This window comes from Ceratotherium simum, chromosome 4 (genome assembly GCF_057802395.1).
Source record: "Ceratotherium simum simum isolate JZ-2026a chromosome 4, ASM5780239v1, whole genome shotgun sequence".
In the NCBI taxonomy this organism is placed as follows: Eukaryota; Metazoa; Chordata; class Mammalia; order Perissodactyla; family Rhinocerotidae; genus Ceratotherium; species Ceratotherium simum.
This window is the reverse complement of record NC_141903.1, coordinates 28,644,515-28,661,230: the sequence shown is the minus strand read 5'-3', so window position 1 is coordinate 28,661,230 and position 16,716 is coordinate 28,644,515. Positions and strand designations below refer to the sequence as shown.

General features: G+C 39.9%; 1 protein-coding gene across 5 annotated transcripts in view; it reads left to right on the top strand.

Moving 5' to 3' along the window:
• Nucleotides 1-262: 262 nt before the first annotated feature.
• The window catches only part of FBXO38 (F-box protein 38), a 55,504-nt gene continuing 39,050 nt past the window's right edge, over nucleotides 263-16,716 (top strand). The window contains exons 1-5 of one of the 5 annotated variants that reach the window (XM_014786198.2): nucleotides 263-340; nucleotides 9,051-9,241; nucleotides 13,074-13,207; nucleotides 16,094-16,257; nucleotides 16,465-16,630. In XM_014786198.2, the coding sequence (XP_014641684.1) occupies nucleotides 9,114-9,241; nucleotides 13,074-13,207; nucleotides 16,094-16,257; nucleotides 16,465-16,630 (592 nt within the window). In that variant the 5' untranslated portion in view covers nucleotides 263-340; nucleotides 9,051-9,113. Of the gene's footprint in view, nucleotides 341-409; nucleotides 691-9,050; nucleotides 9,242-13,073; nucleotides 13,208-16,093; nucleotides 16,258-16,464; nucleotides 16,631-16,716 lie in introns of those variants that run through there. The other 4 variants (XM_014786200.2, XM_087429592.1, XM_087429594.1 and 1 more) reach the window with 4 other exon arrangements.

Here is a 16,716-nt window from a genome sequence, read left to right as displayed (position 1 = left end):
AAGGCTTATCCAACGCCAGGCTGCATCAGCTGACCCAGCACCCAACCCCAGACTGTAGAATCAGAGTCAGCACTTCCGGCGCGGCGACGCTCTCACGTGAAAGAAGGCCCGGCCCCAGCCCTTCCCGAAATGCCACGCTTAACATGGCTGCCGTGCGAGGACGCATCCTACCCACACCCAACATGGCCGCGGGGTGCGGGCCCAGCCCCGGAAGAGGTCGCTCCGGAAATGCCCGAGCGGCGGCGGAAGCGGAAGCTCCGCGGCGGTGGGGGCCGCGGGAAGTGCCTGACGGGTTACTCCCTCCCTCTCAACTACAATAACAGGCGGAGGGCCGGCGTAGGTGAGGCGGCGGCCGAGTGCGCCGGGGACGGGAGGCTGGCCGCAGGGCCGGGGGGCCGTGCGGCGGGGCGGAGGCGGCCGGATGGGGGCTGTGGGGCTCCCGACCGCCTGGGCTCTGGGTCTCGGGTCCCTTTCGGGCCTAGAGCTCCCAGGAGAGCAGCGATGGGGCTTGTGGTTCTCGGCCTTTTAGGCCCTGGTTGCGGGGTTTGCCACCCTATCTGAACCTGGCCCAAGATTCCAGCATACAGAACCCCCCCGGGCCTCCATTTCCTCAACAAAATGGGGGGTTTGGCCTGGGCAACTTCTGGAACCCCATCCCACTCCGGGCGTCACGAATTCCACGATTTTAACGTAAGTCAGTGTTTAAGCCAGTAAATGGAGGAAGGCCTGTAGTCAGCGTACTGAGGGGATGTCCCTGAGCAGGTCGCAGTGAATACTACGTCTTTGAGAGGCCGCCACCCCTGAGATCGGGAGCCCCGATTTCTAGTCTTACCTCATCCCCCGACTCACTGTGTGACCTTGCCCAGATGCATTACCCTCTCGGTGCCACAATGTGTGTATCTGTAAAACGAATGTGTTAGATGCCTCGGATGCCCCTTCTAGCTCTGCAAGTCAAATTCGCAACTCCCGTTCAAGGACTCGTTCCTTAGAGACAGACCTGAAAAGCATGTTTTCCGTGCATCCTGCATTGCCAGGAGTTAACTGATAAGAGACGTCTACCATGTTAATTTCCAGACACCAAGCCGGCCAAGGGCAGCTGGGCACTTAGGAAGGTTCTCGTGCTTCCTGTGCAGTGGGTAGCTCTGTCCTGAAGACTTTGTTATGTAAACCTGTACCAGCAGTGTGAAACACGCCCATGTGAAGAGTAGACCTTGTCTTTTATCCTAAAGCTGCTGTCAGCTTGCTGGTTCACTTTGAGCAAATCCCTTCCTCTCTCTCGATTTAAGATTTCTCATCTGTCAAATGAAGGAGCTGGGTTAGGTCACTGATTCTTAATCCCCTTTCCCATCCTCCTAGCACAACTGAGGGATAAAATAACGGCTCTATAAGGCCATGATTTTCTGGGTGAGGGAAAAGGGAACGTGGAGGGTACATATTATGTATCTAGTTGTATAGGCTGAAAAATCTGTGCTTGTAATTTTTAACTGTCTTTTTGGCAATTACTGGTTTAGGTGATCCCTAAGGCTCCTTCCTTCTCTTTAAAATTTGTGATGCTGTGATTCTAATGTACTCTTTGGGTAAAGAATATAGACTTGTGTGCGTGTGTTTGTTTAAGTGACTGTGTGCCTAGGGATACACACTTTATTTTTAGTAACAAAGATACTAAGGCATAGGGTAGGAGAAAAAGGAAAAACTAGATTTCAGTAAGGTAAAGTGATATGGTGAAATGAAATTGGACTTGAACTGGAGTTGAAGACCTGAATCCTTGCGTCAGTACTGGTACTTTCTGGCTCTGGGCCTTTGGGAAAACCAGCTTACCTCTCTGGGCCTTGCTTTCCTTATCTAGAAAATGAAGAATTGGACTGGATGATTCCTAGACCCTTTCAGCCCTGTAATTCTGGGGGTTTTTTTGCTTATGTTTTATCTGAGCAGCTTGGTGGGTGTGGTGGGTGTTTCTTTAGGCAAGAGAGGCTGTCCTACGTCATAGACATAGGAGATCTATGGTGTGAGAAATGGGGTCAAATTAAGTGCCGTGCAAGATTACTTTGATATGAGCAAGCTGAAGCCAATAGAAGCTAAAGAAAGGCATTAGAAACTTGAAGGGCGGGGAAGCCCTTGACAAGATGGGATGATTGAGTTCGTTGGGAAGTTTTAAATGAGAGAGAAGTATTTTTGGTGAGGGTAGTGAAAGGTAATTTAGGTTTTAGTAATTGAAATGACTGAGGTGTAAGAAACTGGTGGTAGAATCAATGTCCGCTCTGAGACTGTAAGCTTCATGGGAAGAAAGACTGTCACCACCTAACACTTAGTAGGCAGCAAATAAATGAGTGAGGGAATGGGTGGATGGATGAATAGATAATAGCAATCAAGAAAAGGAGTTTCTCCAGAGAATTGTTATTAATTACAGAATGAGAAATTGATTCAGAATTGTCAAAATTTTATAAGAGGTCCCTAAATTTTCTGGTTAGTTGTAAGATAAGTTAGTTTATCTTTGCCCTGTAGAGTGTATTAATAACAAACAGTTACCGTGGAGGGCCTGGTGTGATTTGAGGAAGGGAGTAGTTAGTAGAGTAAGTCAGGGATGGAGGAGGATGTTGACAAGATGGAACAGGTATAGGAAGATTTTTTGTTGTGACATTTAGGGAGTAAAGGAGTGGATTTATATATGACTTTTATAGGTATCAGCGATTGTCAGAATTGTGAACAATGTGTTAAAACCTCTATAATGGAAATAGAGGATTAAAAGGAAAATAACTTGATTTTGCAAGCAAGTAAATGTTGGTGTTCCCCTACAAGAGGTGAACATAGCCATGAGGGTTAAGTATGAAAGGATAGGGATAAATTTGGGAGCAACAAGAATGAATTGCATTAGTAGAGGATAGTGTAGTTTTGTTTGGAATGGGGGGAGCTTCAAACTGGCAGGTTGGAAGAAGAGCATGCTTAAAAGAAGTTGTGTTATAGAAGAACCCTGGTTTAAAGAATACTCACAAACAATTCAGGCTTGTTAACTTAGAATGTATTTGGTCTGCCAGGACAAAAACAATGCTTCCTGTGGCTAAGATCTGCTAAACAGACAGCGACAGAATGACTGAAGGATACCCAGAGCTACTATAGGCTGCTGTGTGGGAACCTAAATTAGAGGGACCACAAACCCTAATTTGTGAAGGAGAGTGCAGTCCCAGCAGTTCTGTCAGAGCATCCAGAAGCCTGTCTCCAAGCACTGGGCATAGCTCTGGAATGCAGGGAGGCAGCCAAGGTGCAGAGGACTAACCTGGTGGTGGGGTGTGTAGTGTAGGCTAGGAAGTCTGAATGCCATCCTGAACTCTGATACTTAATATATGCCCTTGGGCAAGTGACTTGTCCTCTCTGGTTCTGTTTGTCCATCTGAAAATTGAGGGAGCCAGTCTTGGACAGGGACCTCTGGATGGGCTTTGATGTGCCTGGGAAGACACTGAAATTGTATATGTAATTCTGTGTGGATGAGTCTGGGTATGTTTTGCTTTTCTCTCTGGGAGATGATGTGCAGCTTTCATCATAGTCTCAAATGGATTTGTAACCCCCAAAAAATTAAGAACCCTGTGTCTAGGCAGTCTCTGAGGGCCCCTTCAACTTCTAACATTCTGGGATTCTATAATGCTGTCAGATTGACATTTCTTTAGGGTTTAGAGTCTGAGCCTCCAGAACTTGCTAACCCTGGCAATAACCTAGTGCTACAAAATATAGTCTTCACATATTTATTTGTTGCTGTGAGTGCTGTTGAGTCATTTCTGACTCCTAGCGACCCTTTGTACAGCAGAGTGGAAGCCTGCCTGGTCTTTTCTGTCTCCTCTCATCTTCTGGTGCTATATCAGACAATGCTCTGATGCTATCTATAGGGTTTTCATGGTTGATTTTTTCAGAAGTGGGTGGCCAGGTCCTTCTTACTACTTTGGAAGCTCCCCTGAAACCTGTCCACCATGGGTGCCCCTGCTGGTATTTGGAATACCGGTGGCATAGCGTTCAGCATCACAGCAATAGGCAGCCGCCACAGTATGACAACCGACAGACGGTGGTGTGGTTCCCTGACTGGGAAATGAACCAGGGCCACAGCAGCGCTGAATCTTAACCGCTAGACCACTGGGCTGGCTCACATATCTGTAATCACCTATTATTTATACTCACCTCTCCCTTACCCTCCATGACTCCACTGCTAGGCCAGCTCCAATGCGTCATCTTTATCTACTGCTGATAACTGGAATTTCCCTCCTTTCCGCCTTCACTTTTAACCTACTGCTGCTTTGGACCTTCCTACCTTGTTGAGTTTCTCAAGTGACAAGTGGTGATATTTTGGAGATAGGGGTAGGAAGAAACCAAGACATAGAAGGCTAGCCATGGCAATTTTCTATTCTCACTTGCTTTTATCCCTCATCCCACTAAAAGAAAAGCAGTTAAGAGAGAGTGCACGTACAAGAGAGACACCATCATCACTTGGGACTTTACATGTCTTGATTGGTGTTTTTTTCCCATACAGGGGTACCAGGCCTCTCATACTCAGTAGCTGGGATGAAATGGTCAGCATAGCCTAGCTAGGTATTTCACTTAAATGAAGATGAAGCCAACTTGAGTTGAAACAATTTTGTTGTCCTTTATAGAGTTTGAGTGGTGATAAGGAAAATAAATGAGTCTTTTAATGAGGAAGCTTTTTACCTCCTGAACATCTCCAGGGGCACCTACTTGGACTGGCAAGGACTGATGGATCTCCCCTGGCTTTAGGTCCTGACCTGTTAAGCCCCTAGATGTAGGATAGAGATCTTACCCTTTATTCCAATGTTCATCTCCATAAGCCCTTCCCCACCAAAGGCTTAGAGCAGGGATATTGCTATTCCATCTGCTGCCAAGTAGGTAGCTGTGTGACCAGATCTTCAATTCTAGGCATGATATGGGAAATATGTATACAATTTCACCTAAAATTTTGTTAGTCCTGCTAACTTAGGCCCTTAGCTAGTTAGTATTCATGCATATTGTAGGTTTCATAGATTTTTGTGGGCTTGGTGGAGACCTAACCTCAGATAATGTTGTGTAATATCATATCTATGAGTAAATATTTTTCCAAGTTCTAACCAAGTGAACTTTTATAACCTCAGTGATATTTAAGGGGCAGTCTATTTGGTTTAAAAATTCAAGTATATATTGTGCACTGGGGCTACTAAATCTGTTTCACACAAAACCCCAGCACTGCAAAATAATAAGGAATAATAAAAGATGGAATCCTAAAATGAGGGTGTAAATTATTAAGTGGTGTGGATTTGGTGAAGAAAAAGAAGGGAAAAGGGTTAAGAAAGATTTTTACTTAAAGGATGAAAAGTCAAGAACATGGTGTCTGTGAATGGTTAGAGTTGTGAGGATTCTTAAAGGTGAAGCATGTGCTAAAATATGATAGCCGGAGAATTAATTCGTGGTTGGATTGGTCTGTACTGGTTAATAGTCTTGTTGAAGCATTTGCATGCTGCACGGTAGCTGTTTGTTACGTGTTCTTACTGGAGTAAAATCTGATTGCATTTTTGCCAGGGTTAGAGGCTTGTTGCTGAGATCATATAGGGTTTTGATAGCAAACAGAATGCTCATAGGAGCATGAAAAGGTTTTTAGCAGCCACGAAGCTACTGGATGCATATGGAATAATAGAAAGACTGAGGGATAGTCATACATCAGACATTTGAGGATTTATTATGAGCAAGGACTTGTTATCACCTAGAGGCAGGAGACTGAGATTCTTTTCCTTTTCCTGGCAGAGACTGAGATTTTTTCCTTTTCCTGGCAGAGACATGACCAATAAAATTCTACGTAAGTTGCTATAGTAGAAGAGTATGTTAAGTCTCACAGGGAGCTCAGATTGTGGGTGAGTAGGAATTTTCACAGAGGACTTAACATTTAAACTAGATTTTGAAGGCAGATTAGTGGTTTTCTAGGCAAGAAAAGGAAGGGAAGGATGCCAGAGTTAATAGCTTATTAGGATTGAAAGATCAGTGTTTGTTCAGGGGAACTGAGGATAATCTGTGCAGCTAGAGTGAGTTTCCTGAGGAGCAAGTGGTAAGGATTGAAAGATGAGATTGAAAGGGGGCTTGAGGCAGATTGGGAAGATTTTATCCTCTGGAAACTAGAATTCCTTGTAGGCTGATTTAGTTTTTGTTTTGTTTGTTTTTTGTTTTGAAATGTAATATCCATGACCAATCTAAAATTTTCAAACAATGGAGAAGAATATGAAACACAAAACTCTCTTTTTTACTTTCCTAAACCTCTGCTTTCACTGCCCAAGGTAACCGCTGTTAATATTTTGTCATGAATCATTCCGAAAATGTCCCTTGCAAACACAGGCATATTTGTCCTTTTTCTTTTATGCAAGTGGGATAATACTTTTGACATATTGTCCATCTTGCTTTTTTCACTTTACGTGCACTCAGAGGAATGCTTTAAAAAGATAACTCTAGCTTCTAGGTGGAGTATGGTATGATAAGCATTTATTCAGCAAATTACTTATTGAGGGCCTACTGTGTGGTAGGCTTTGTTCCAGGCCCTGGGGATACAGTGGTGGACATCATTTAGGAAGCCATTGCAGTAGCCCATATGAAGATTGATAGAAGTCTGCAACCCAGTGGGAATGGATGCAAAAGCAGTGTTGTGATAAAATTGATAAGAATAGCCAATCAAGTGACTATGGGAGGTGAAAGATCATGACGTATTGAGGCTCATTTCAGGGTTTCTAATTTGCGAATCTGGTAAACTACAGTAGGGAGAACAGGTGTGTATGTGTGTTGTGTGTGTGTGTGTGTTTGGGGAGAGACGTGGTTTGTGGTTGTGGAGAGAGTTCAGTTTGGACATGATGTTTTTGAAGGATGTTCAAGATATTGAGATGAAGAATTCTGATAGGCAGAGGAAATAAAGGTCAAAGCTCAGGAAAGATAGGAGCCAGAAGTAGAAATCTTTTTTTAGTGTATTTATAGTAGCTGAAGCCTTGAGAATGGATACAATTACCCAGGGAGAAGAAGGTTCTAGGGTGAATTGGCAGAAGAGGCTAAGGAGTGGTCATAGAGGAATGAAGAGGACTGAGAGAATATCACTTAGGGGGCCAAAGGATGAGAGGGTTTCAAAGAAGAAGGGGTCAGCAGTGCCCCATACTACAAATGGGTTGGATGGGGGAGCACTGAAGAGAGGCTGTTGGATTTGATGCTTAGGTCAAAATAACTTTAGAGCGGTTTCAGGAGCTATCATAAGGTGGAAAGATCCATTTGGAGAGGGGAGGACAGTAAGTAGGAAAAGATGGGCAATGATATAATCAGAAGCAGATGAGTATAGTTATAACTTTTTTTTGTGGAGTGTTCTGAGTATAAACTTTATTTCTCCAGAGGTCTATTAGCCAAAATGTGATGGACAACATATAAATAAGCCTCTGAGAAGGCAAAATGGATGTCACAAATTCAGTGCACTGTAGCTCATGTCCCTACTCTTTGCAGAATTCCTTTGGTCGATACTACTGATGCCTGTTGATACTAATCCACACACAGTTCTAAAAACTTTTTTCTTTGGTTTTCCAGGCCATAGCTGATTAAAGTAAAAAATTAGAGGGTGTGTGTGTGTGTGTGTGTGTGTGTGTGTGTGTGTGTGTGTGTGTGTGTGTGGAGTGCAGGGAGAAGCAAGCATGCTGACACCTGCCAGAAGTAACAGCACATAACCTTTCACTGAGGGAAGAAGAGACCAGAACACATGCACAAGCACAAGAAATGCGAGTTCACTTAGCCTTGTAGTTTTCTCCCATTTACTGCCTAAGCAAAGGACCCCCAGGATCTCCACATACTTCAGTAGCCCCTGAGAGGAGGCATCACAGAATATAATGTATATTCATATTGATAAGGTCATCAAGGAAAGGTTAAGCTTTTATTGAGTCAACCCCTAAGAAAATAGAAGCACGCAGTCCACTTTAGAAAGTTTTAACAGTAAAAGTTTATAGTTAAGAAGAAGAAAAAGTTGGTGCATAAAGGGGAGCAAACACTATTTAATCTAGAGATGCACTGATTTGGAACAGCAATTCTGTGCATCACTGTAGCATGGTTAAGTTTGAGGTCTGAGCTAGAGTTCTCTGAGTTTGAGTCCAAATAATTTTTCAGAATTTTACCAGTGATAATTGATAATGCTATTTAAAGGACACTGTTTTCACTTAGTTTTCTCTTAACCTGATCAACAAAATAAAAAAAAAACCTCTGGGTCCTCGCTCATCTGACTTTATCCCTTCTTCCTCCTCTCCATTCCTCCCACCTTCTCCCTCCTTCCCTCTCTTCCTCCTTCACTAAAGCTTATTTTAAAAACAAACAAAACATACATTTGATACAATGTGAATTAACCTCTGCTCCTTAATATTTACAGGAGAGGGAGAGGGAGAAGAGTGGTTTTATTCTCCCTTTGAAATTACATATAAAATTGTGTTTATTTTTTGAGGAGAAGGTCTGTAGTTCTTATTAGATTCATAAAGGGGTTTGTGACCCACTAGTGGAGTCTAATCCCCTCACTTTATAGGTGGGAGAATGAAGAATTTAAAAGGTGACTCAAGTTCATAGAAGTAGTTTGTGGCAGATCCAGGACTTGAACCCAAGAGTCCTCTTCCACCGTCTGCTGTGTTAGGGGCAGTCCTAGAATCACAAGCTCCTGGAGTTGGGAGGGGTTTTGTTTACCTACTTTGGTGATTTTACTTTACATATGAACAAATTGATGCATGGAGAAATTGAGTGAATTACATAGGAAGCAACAGGGTACAAATTAGAATCCAGGACTCCTCATTCCTTGGATTTCTCTCATTCTAAATAATACATTTTTATAGTATTCTCTGTTACTCTTCAGAAAAAGATGTTCTGTGCCTTTTGTGTAATATTTTTATTAATTTGAATGTGGTCTGTACCATTGTAATAGCACTACCTTTGTCTGTATTTTAAAATAAACATTGTTTTACTTAGATTTTATCAGGATAATTTCTGCGTCTGAGTTTGGTATACTTTAGTCTACTCTGTTCTCTGCTTGCTTTCAGGTGCTTTGAACTCAAGTAACCAAGAGGAGAGCTTTATTCCTTGATACTGGAGATAATACGGCAATGGGACCACGAAAGAAAAGTGTTAAAACATGTCTCATGAATAATGAAATCCCTGAGGAAGCAATATCAGATGAAACAAAGGACTATATGAATCAACTTTCCCATGAAGTGCTTTGTCATATTTTTAGGTAAGATTTTGTTTGGTTGACTTTCACCTACCTGGAATGTGTAAGTAGGAGCAAATCGTAGAGCTGTGCTGTCCAGGATGGTAGTCACTAGCTGCATGTGGCATTAGGTTTAAATAAAATTAAAAATCCAGCTCCTCAGTTGCACTAGCGGTATGTGGCTAGTGGCTACTGTATAGGACAGCACAGACAGTGAAAATAGAGAGTATTTCTTTTGTTGCAGAAAGTTCTGTTGGGCAGCCATTCTCTAGACTGTGGTTAACATTCCAGGCTTCTTGGAATTCTCATTGACTGATAGATTTGTTGATTTTTATTATTACAGTACCATGTGCGTACAACATAAAGCAGTGTTTCTGACATTTTTGACTACACCCCACAGTGAGAAACACATTTTACTCAGTATACACATGTATGTAAGTGATTGAAACAAAAGTTTATGAATAATGCCCTTCATTACTATATGCAGTGTACATATTAAAGTTGTTTTGTGGTACATTTTTCCAAAATCTTTTTTTAAAATTATATTTTTATACAAATTGCATTATAACAACAGTTAAAGAGACCAAAAAGAAAACCAAAACACAAAAAACTCCTGTCATTCCAGTTTCCCCTACTCTCTTCTTTCAGTCATTATCCATTCAAATAAACAAATCCTAACATACTTGGTCTCTGGAGCTAGAGACCTGAGTTTGAATCCTGAGTCTTTCGTTTACTAGCTGTGGACCAATGATAGATATAAAGATATTATTATAAGGATTCAGTGAGATAATACTTTTAACGCACTTAACACACTCCATGGCATAAGTGCTTGGTAAGTGTTAATGGTTATGATTGTGTTCTGCCTTTTTTTATGTTGCTACGTGGTCTTCATAATTATCGCTTTAATCATTGCTTTCTATTCCATTGACTGGCACGGTAATTGCCTTTTCCGTTGTAGTCTGACATCTGGATTGTTTCCACTTTTTCTCTTATACAATTGCAATTATCTTTTCTAAGCATGTGAGTTTTCCATTAATTTAGATTATGTACCTAGGGGAAATTTTCATATATAAAGTTCTTAAAATTATTTTGAATTTTTAAAAATTATTGAATATTTGCAGATTAAGAAGTTTTGAAACAGTGATAGCAGAGTTACTTTAGGGAACCATGGGCAGTTTATTTTTCTTTTCTAATATAAATTTGTATTAGTCTTTTATTTTCTGCAGTTTGTTATACTGTGACCCAGTGTAGTTTTTGTTAGTTCAGTTCTGTCTGGGAATAGAAGGCCCAATTAAAGTAACAGAATTTTTTTTAAACGTAATGTAATGATACTAAAGTTCATCTGGCAGAAAAGAGTCTTCCAGAATAGCCAAAATTTTTCAGAAAAACAGTCTAACCCTACTAGATGTTCAAATATATTCTAAAATGTACAATAGTTAAAGATTTAGTATTGGAGGAGATAGCCAGACAGTTGGGTAAAACAGACAAACTCCGTATGTGGATTCAAATATATTTGGGGATCTAGTTTATGATAAACTTGGTATTCACATCAGTGAGGACAAGCTGAGTGAATTATTCAGTGATGATGTCACAACTGAAAAACCATTTGGAGAAAATAATAAAAGCATGTTTTTCTCTCTCATATCTGACTATTAAATTCTAGAAGAAAGCATAGGTAAAATTGTTTCTAGGGATGTGTGTTAGATTTGTTGAATAATGGTAAGACATATTGTGAACAAATTGGACCATATTTTAAATTGAGAGTGGATCAGATAACATTTTGCAGTTCAAACAGAATATTCAAATGGAAGGGAGGAATCAAGTAAAAGGGTGTTACCCTGGTTATAATGAAAAAAAATATGCAGCGAATTGGCAGAATGTAAGAAGAACTGTGAACTAAGCTGAGTACTTGAATTTGGTATGAAATGCTTATTCTAAAAATAAACAGATTTATTTTTAGGCTTCTCAAGTTTTTATCTGAGGACTCATGTGGTTGTGTAGTAACTACTTAGCACATTTTCATGAAACAAGAAAAACTGGCTTCCTTAAAAGAACCTAATCTTTGCTGTACTTGCCACGTTAAACACATCTTTTCTAGAATGCAGTTGATCTGCCTTTTGTACTGTGGCTCTTTGACTATTTATTTATGAAGAAAAAATACATTTCTTTTTCTGAGGACAAATATGATGTAAGATCATCTTCAAGTGATTACTGAACTGTTTGTATTTCAGGGAGTATGGTATTAACTGAGGCAAATACTTTGGATAACAATCAATGATTTGGGAAAAAATGTTTCAGTGGCAAAACTTAATTTAGAAAATAAATTCAGTATTTTTAATTGTTTATAAAATGTGTAGTCATATATTTCTGAAAATTGTCCTATTTATATCTAAGTTATGGAGACTGTAAATTAAGTTAGTAATGCTTGTTTCTGTAGAAAATTTGATTCTCTTTATTTAATTAGTTTTGAAGGGGAAGGGAGAGGGGCCAGAGGTAGAAAAAAGTGGAACAGAGAAATAGTTAGCAGGCATACTTGGATTTTTCTTTTTAGAATTAGCTTAATTTTTAGGAATTAGACTCAGACCCAGCTGTGTTCACATTCCTGCTCTTCCTCCCTCTTACCTAGCTGTTGACTTTTTGCAGGTTAACTTTTCTGAGCCATTTTCACCACTTGTAAAATGGAGTAATAATTTAGCACCTACTATAGCGATGGGGATTCCAGCAGGAAACAAGATACACTTGCCTGGAATTTGAAGATAATTTAATTAAGGGACTGTTTAGAGAGGTGTAGGTGAGGTTAAGGGAACCAATAAGACGTGGTGAAGAATTCATCTAGGGAGCTAGAAACAGCAGAAAGCCTTTGCCTTCCATTGGCCAAAATCAACTGCTAGCCAGAGGGCAGGGAACACAGCAGAGCAGAGAAAGGAAGAAAAATAATTCGGGGAGGGCTGCGTGGCAAACAAAGAACAACCTGCCTGGTAAAGCTGTGACACAATGACTGCAGTACAGTGTCTGTGACACAATACCAGCACAATAAAGGGTAGTTTTTACCTTTTTTTTTTTTTTTAAATTAATCTAGGTGTGCATGGAGGGATGTTAAGAGAGAGAAAGAGAGAGATGAGATTTTCTGATCTTTCAAGATATATATTGGTGTTATTGGAAAGAGAACAAAAGTAGAGAGTAGTTGAAAAGTTTCAGGAAGGAAGAGATAACAGGGGAGGTTGGAAAAGAGGAAGTTGTAATTCAGATGAGGTGTTCTCACTTCATGCTTGTGCAATACTGTTATCAGAGTATGTGACCTAAAAGGTAAAAGATTTAGGGAAAAAACTGTATTGTAAAAAGAGTATACGTATTTGTTGATGGAGAAAATAGAGTTTCTGGGACAAGGATGATGTTGAGAGGGAGCAGAGGGGAATTTTTTTAGCACTATAAGAAATGTATTCTATAAAAGCTATGAAATAATATTGGCCATGTTCAAATTAGTCAGTTCTCCCTGATCTTTCTCACATTCCCTTATCATCATGCCTTGAAATGCACTATTTTTTTCCTTCCTACATTTCTTTTTTTTCTTTTTGCGATTGTATTAGTCCATAAAAACTTAAAAGGAGAAAGGTTTTATCAAATGCCGTATGCATATGGATGGAGCTCAATACTTTATTTCGATACTTGAGTATTTGCTGACTTATCTGTTTTTAGTAAAAAGCTATACATGCATGTTAATCTTAAAACCCTGCGAATATTCTTATGGTCTGATTTCATTTGAGGGATAAGAGAATGGAGGAAGGAAAAAAATAACCTGTCAGTGAAAGGAAGTACTTACCCACTTGGTAAATATGAGTTTCTTTCTCTCACAAAGGTACCTCCCTCTGCAGGATATCATGTGTATGGAATGTCTTTCTCGGAAGCTAAAGGAAGCAGTGACCCTATATCTGAGAGTTGTGAGGGTTGTGGATCTCTGTGCTGGGCGGTGGTGGGAATACATGCCAAGTGGTAAGTGGATTTAGCCTGTAAGAGACAGTGGAGCCCTACCGGAAACTAATAATAATGTTCCATCAAATGTTACTTATTGTCTTGAGATAGGCAATCTAAGTCACCTTGTAGGTAGGGAGGCAGGATTTTATCTAAATTATGTAGGTTGGTTTAGGCTGATAAAATGCCTTTTGCCTGAGGGTTTACTGTTGTAGTGGTATGTTGTTTTCATTTCCTACTCCTTAAGGAACTACATCAGCCTATTCCACAAATATATCATTGGAGAATACTTATTGGTTAACTAAATATATGTGTATCACATTAGAAAAAGTGTCATTTTGTCATTTGTTCTACAATGCAGGTTTTCATAGTTTTCCTCTACCCCTTAATGTCACCATCTAGTTAAACAAATATTTATCTATTTTTGTAAAGCTGCTCCAGTAGGCTGCAGAAATTGCAGTTCTGAAATTTTCATTTCTTTCAAAAGGCCTGTACTAGGTCTTGGAGATTCTTAAATAAGGCATTGATTGGCCTTGCAGGTGAAGAACTCAAAATTAGTAGCCTAACCACAACAAATGGACATCAGCTAAAGAAACCATCAGAAAAGAAAGTTGATGACTTTAGTTAAGTAGAGCACACCTGAAAGGGATTAAATTAAGGGCCAACCAAATCTTCTTTTCAGTTAACACCAGTCCATTAATTAGCGCCCATTAATTACTGTTGGTAAGCAATTTTGAATCTTTTTTAGCCACCTTTCGTCAACAGTATCCAGATCCTGATGTTTTGAAAATGTGATGAGGCTGGGTGGGGGGTGCTTAGTAGAAGTGAAGTGCTGAGGAGGTCATTGTTTTGTTCTGTTCTGTTGTGTGGAACAGGACAGACTACCTCTGGAAAAGTGGAATATTACAGTTTGGGGTGCTGTAGCCTTTCACGAGGGTCATCCGTCAACCGATAACGCTTATCGGTTGGCTAGAGTTAGTTATCAATATATACCTTTTTGGGAAGAACATCGCAAAGACCTGATGCTAGAACTTAGCTTGGTGGGAGGCAAACCACAGTTGTCTTCAAATTTTTTAAAGAAACCATCCTAAGGGAAAAGGATTCGTCTTATTCCAGAGAGTGATTGTTTATAGCAGGAAAGAAAAAAATTAGAGCAGTGTGAAAATGATTGTCATTCCTTATATTAAATTTCCTTTAACAGAGGTTAGGCCAGCAGGAATTCTGGAAGTGGGATTAATGCACTATATAAAGAGGCAGGATAGCAGAACTCCCATGTCATGCAATCCTAGCATTAACATCTCTACCCCTTATCAGATTAGTGAAGAATTTGTTTGCACGTTGCTGACTTCTTTCAGACTGTGATAAATATCTGTGAGCCCAAGGTTTCCCATCCCTGCAGTGAATATAAAAGGGAGTCAAAGCAAACAGGGTCTAGCTTAGAATAAGATCTCACTAACCCTGCTTACTAATGCTACCCTGGCCTATTCTCTGCAGTTTAAACCCTAATTCTCTAAATAAAAATGCTAGCTAAGGTTTTTATGTAGTACTTTATCATTTACATATGTGATCTGTTTGGATTCTCACTATCTCTGAAAAGAAGGTTGAGCTCTACCCATTTTTTGGTGAGTGGCAATGTGTAACGTACAACAAAAGAGAATGGACATTGGCAATGGGCAGACTTGGTTTTTGGTTTCTGGCTTTGCCGCTTGGTGGCTTTTAAACTCTTTCAAGTTCATTTTTTACCTTTTTCATTGGGTTGTGAGAAAAGATGAGAAAACATGTAAAATGGTTAACACATTGAATGGCTCAGTCAGTAAAGGTTACTACACAAGATATTAAAAAGAAGTTACTATAATTAGAGATCAAGTAATCTCTGAAGTCCCTTCTTACTCTTCAGTTTTGTGATTTCTAAAGTTAACATATCATCTGGACTAGCGCTGTACAAATAGAACAACTTTAGAAAACTGTAGTATGTAAGATTTAGTGATTTGGGGCTTTATTTTTATTCTCGAGAGTTAATATTTTTATTTGTTATTAGTGAGCAGATAGTTGGCTTTCTGAGAGCCTTCATTAAAAACAACAAGCCCCAGTGATAAAGCATCATCTGTATGAGCCTTGTCTCCCTCCTTATCTTACCAACAGCTCCTGCTGTGGAAGTAACCTGCCTCTTCTTCCCATCTGGTTGATTCCCACTATGGAGCACAACTGACCTCTCAGATAAATAACCTTCTCTCAGCTCAGCATCCTCTCAATTTGGATCACTTATGTTCTCTTAGCTAATTTGCATCTGTCTCTTTCAGAAGAATGAATTGTCTAAAATGTCCAAGAAGTGATAGTTAAACACAGGACAGAGTAATTAATAGGCAATGGATGGACTAAGAGAATCTAATTTGAGATAGGATTTAGGTTAGAACTGGGAACTTCCTGAAGATGGGGATTATATCTTACTCAGTTTTTTAGTTGTGTGCAGAGCCCTAGAGGTTTTACTGGACCAGAGAGCGTCTTTAGGGGAGGAGGAGGGTGGTGTTGGACAGGTAGGTGGTGCATCCTCACCCACCAATCAAATGGGTCCAAGTTATCTGGATTAAAAGTGTATTATTCTTAGTTGAAGATTTTTGTGCCTTAAAGGCAGCAGCAACAACAAAAAAGGCAATAATTAATTAAAAGCCTCAGTTGTAAGGTATTCACTTGGATTCTAAGTGGAGTTTCTGACATATTTCCTCTGTCACTAAAGGAATATATTTTCTGTTTAATCATTTGTTCAGCTGTATGTTAGCCTTATGAAAATTTAAAAAGGAAACCTCCTTTTTTGTTGTTGTTTAAACGTTTGATAAAAATTACAAGTGCCTGGTAAATGTTGACAAGCAGAAAGATGAACTTGGCTCTAAATGATTCTGAACTTCTCAGGCTTCACAGATTCCAGTTTTCTAACACTATTGAAGAAGATGCCAGACGTTGAACAGCTATATGGCCTTCACCCTAGATACCTTGAGAGGCGAAGGGTACGAGGCCATGAGGCTTTTAGCATTCCAGGAGTTCTGGAAGCTTTGCAGGCGTGTCCAAACTTAGTGGTGAGTGTATCTGGTTGAACATTTGACATCAACTGATTGATAAAATAATAAATCAAAAGAATGATAGAGCACGTTCACTCACATACATGTTTCATCCATAACAAACTTAAGTTCCGTTGCATACTTAGCATCTTATGATACAGAAATAGAAGCTTTGGATGCTAAATTAAAAGCCTTTCTTATGCTTGCATTCGCATTATTTTCTAGGGTGTGGAAACTTCTCATTTGGAATTGGTAGAATCCATTTGGACATATATGCCACATGTTCATATTTTGGGGAAATTTCGTAATCGTAATGGAGCATTTCCAATTCCTCCTGAAAATAAACTGAAAATTCCTATAGGAGCCAAAATACAAACTTTACATTTAGTTGGTGAGTACATGTTTCTTGGGTCATTTGTGACTCCTTGCAATGGAGTTTCGTTTTAGGAGTATTCACTGAAAGGGAATAATGAGAAT